This window comes from Mandrillus leucophaeus, unplaced genomic scaffold, assembly GCF_000951045.1.
Source record: "Mandrillus leucophaeus isolate KB7577 unplaced genomic scaffold, Mleu.le_1.0 Scaffold14, whole genome shotgun sequence".
Classification (NCBI taxonomy): domain Eukaryota; kingdom Metazoa; phylum Chordata; class Mammalia; order Primates; family Cercopithecidae; genus Mandrillus; species Mandrillus leucophaeus.
Genome location: NW_012101365.1, coordinates 2,767,268 through 2,768,993, shown reverse-complemented (window position 1 = coordinate 2,768,993; position 1,726 = coordinate 2,767,268). Strand labels below are relative to the sequence as shown.

Here is a 1,726-nt window from a genome sequence, read left to right as displayed (position 1 = left end):
AACTCTCAGGGCTCGGTCAGTCCTTCCTGAATGAAAATCTATTTCCTGAACTTGCAAAGGCACAACTAGGTTCTGGGTTTCTGGAGACCCAGTCAAGTCACAAACATTCCCTGAAGCTTGGTCCACCACTACTTGCCAGCCTGTCTTGAACCACCCCAACTATGCTTACCCAAGGTTCTCAGTGTTTACCTGAACTGGCCATCATCCAAGAGAGGCTTCTGTGCACTGAGGTATCTCCTAATGGTGTCTTCAAGTTTGGGAATAGGCAGCCTGGGGAGAAAGCAGGGTCAGTGTAAGGCTGACAGTATGTGGAAGAGGTTAATTAGCTTTACAAGCTAATGAACTGATTACTAGATCATTAATTTCCTCCCCCAAAACCAATAATTGGAAGCCACAGACAAATCAGAATCTGTGGGTTTACTAATGCCAAGTATATCAATGGTAACTCTACTTTTAAGTAAAATAACAACTAAATCTTTACATAAAATATGAATATAAGATCTTAAATAATAATAATAGATTCAAAATGGGGAAGCAGAAGCTGCCCCAAGCATTCCTGTTTTCTGGTCAAAATGACACCACCTGTGCTAACACTGTATTGCCCTGATTTAATTCTAGCCTTAGTTTGAACAACTGCATTTTTCTCCCCTAGGATAAAATGAAAAGGTTCTATTTTTTAAATTTTCTTCTGCATTTTACAACAGATAATTATATAAGAGTGAAACACAGATCTGTCCAAGGGCCAGTTATATGGGGGCTACAGTCACTGAAAGGTAGGAATCAACCAGTAAGCCATGTCCAGACACCAGGAACGCCATTAGGAAGAACCAAATAGTCCCATGTGCTTAAATAACAGGAACAGCAATTTGCCTACTCATCATTCTCTCTGCTAGGGATTCCCAAAGATGGCTATGGTGATGAAGTTACTGGCTTATTGTGAAATTAAAACACATGAACAGTAAAGTGAGGTGTATTTTCTCTTCCAATTCATTTGTTTTATTGAAAGAAATATCCCCTAATAGCAAAACAAACAGAGTTTGTTAGGTTGCCTCTACCAACTAAAAATTAACACTGATATGCAAAATATTGAAATGTATCAGTCATTTAGGAAATGAAACATGATACATAAAGCAGTTTAAAAGCCTAATATAAGATATACTGTGGTTCATCAGTTTATTTTTAATGCATGTTTATCCACAATATGACAAAAATAAATCAATTATTTACTGCCATTATGGACTTAGACTGCACTAAGTACCCATTTACAACACTTTAACACCATAGATCCCCTTACATTCACTGACTTACTCAGAAAAATTCCAAATACTATCTCAGCTACCTCATAAATCCAGAGTTGCCTACATATGTTTCTTAAAATTTGGTTTTACTACAGTAAGGATATTCATGAAAGTTTACCTTCTTCCTTTTAAACAAAATTCTACATTAGAGACAATGGCAATTTGATTAAAAAAAAAGTCCTACTTAAAAATTTCTGGAGTGAAGCTGGGCATGGTGGTTCACACCTGTAATCTCAGCACTTTGGGAGGCCGAGGCAGGCAGAGTGCTTGAGTCCAGGAGTTCAAGACCAGCCTGTGCAACATGGTGAAACCCTGTCTCTACAAAAGATACAAAAAAATACAAGAAATCAGCCAGGCATGATGGTGCACGCCTGTGGTCCCAGCTACCTGGGAGGCCAAGGGCAGATCACTTGAGGTCAGGAGTTTGA

The 1,726-nt window shown here is 38.6% G+C and overlaps 1 protein-coding gene across 1 annotated transcript in view; it reads right to left on the bottom strand.

Moving 5' to 3' along the window:
- Positions 1-1,726, bottom strand: part of CPT2 (carnitine palmitoyltransferase 2) — a 24,586-nt gene that overhangs the window by 19,938 nt on the left and 2,922 nt on the right. Inside the window, exon 2 of the mRNA XM_011973785.1 lies at positions 190-270. Within this exon, the coding sequence (XP_011829175.1) occupies positions 190-270 (81 nt within the window). The remainder of the gene's footprint in view (positions 1-189; positions 271-1,726) is intronic.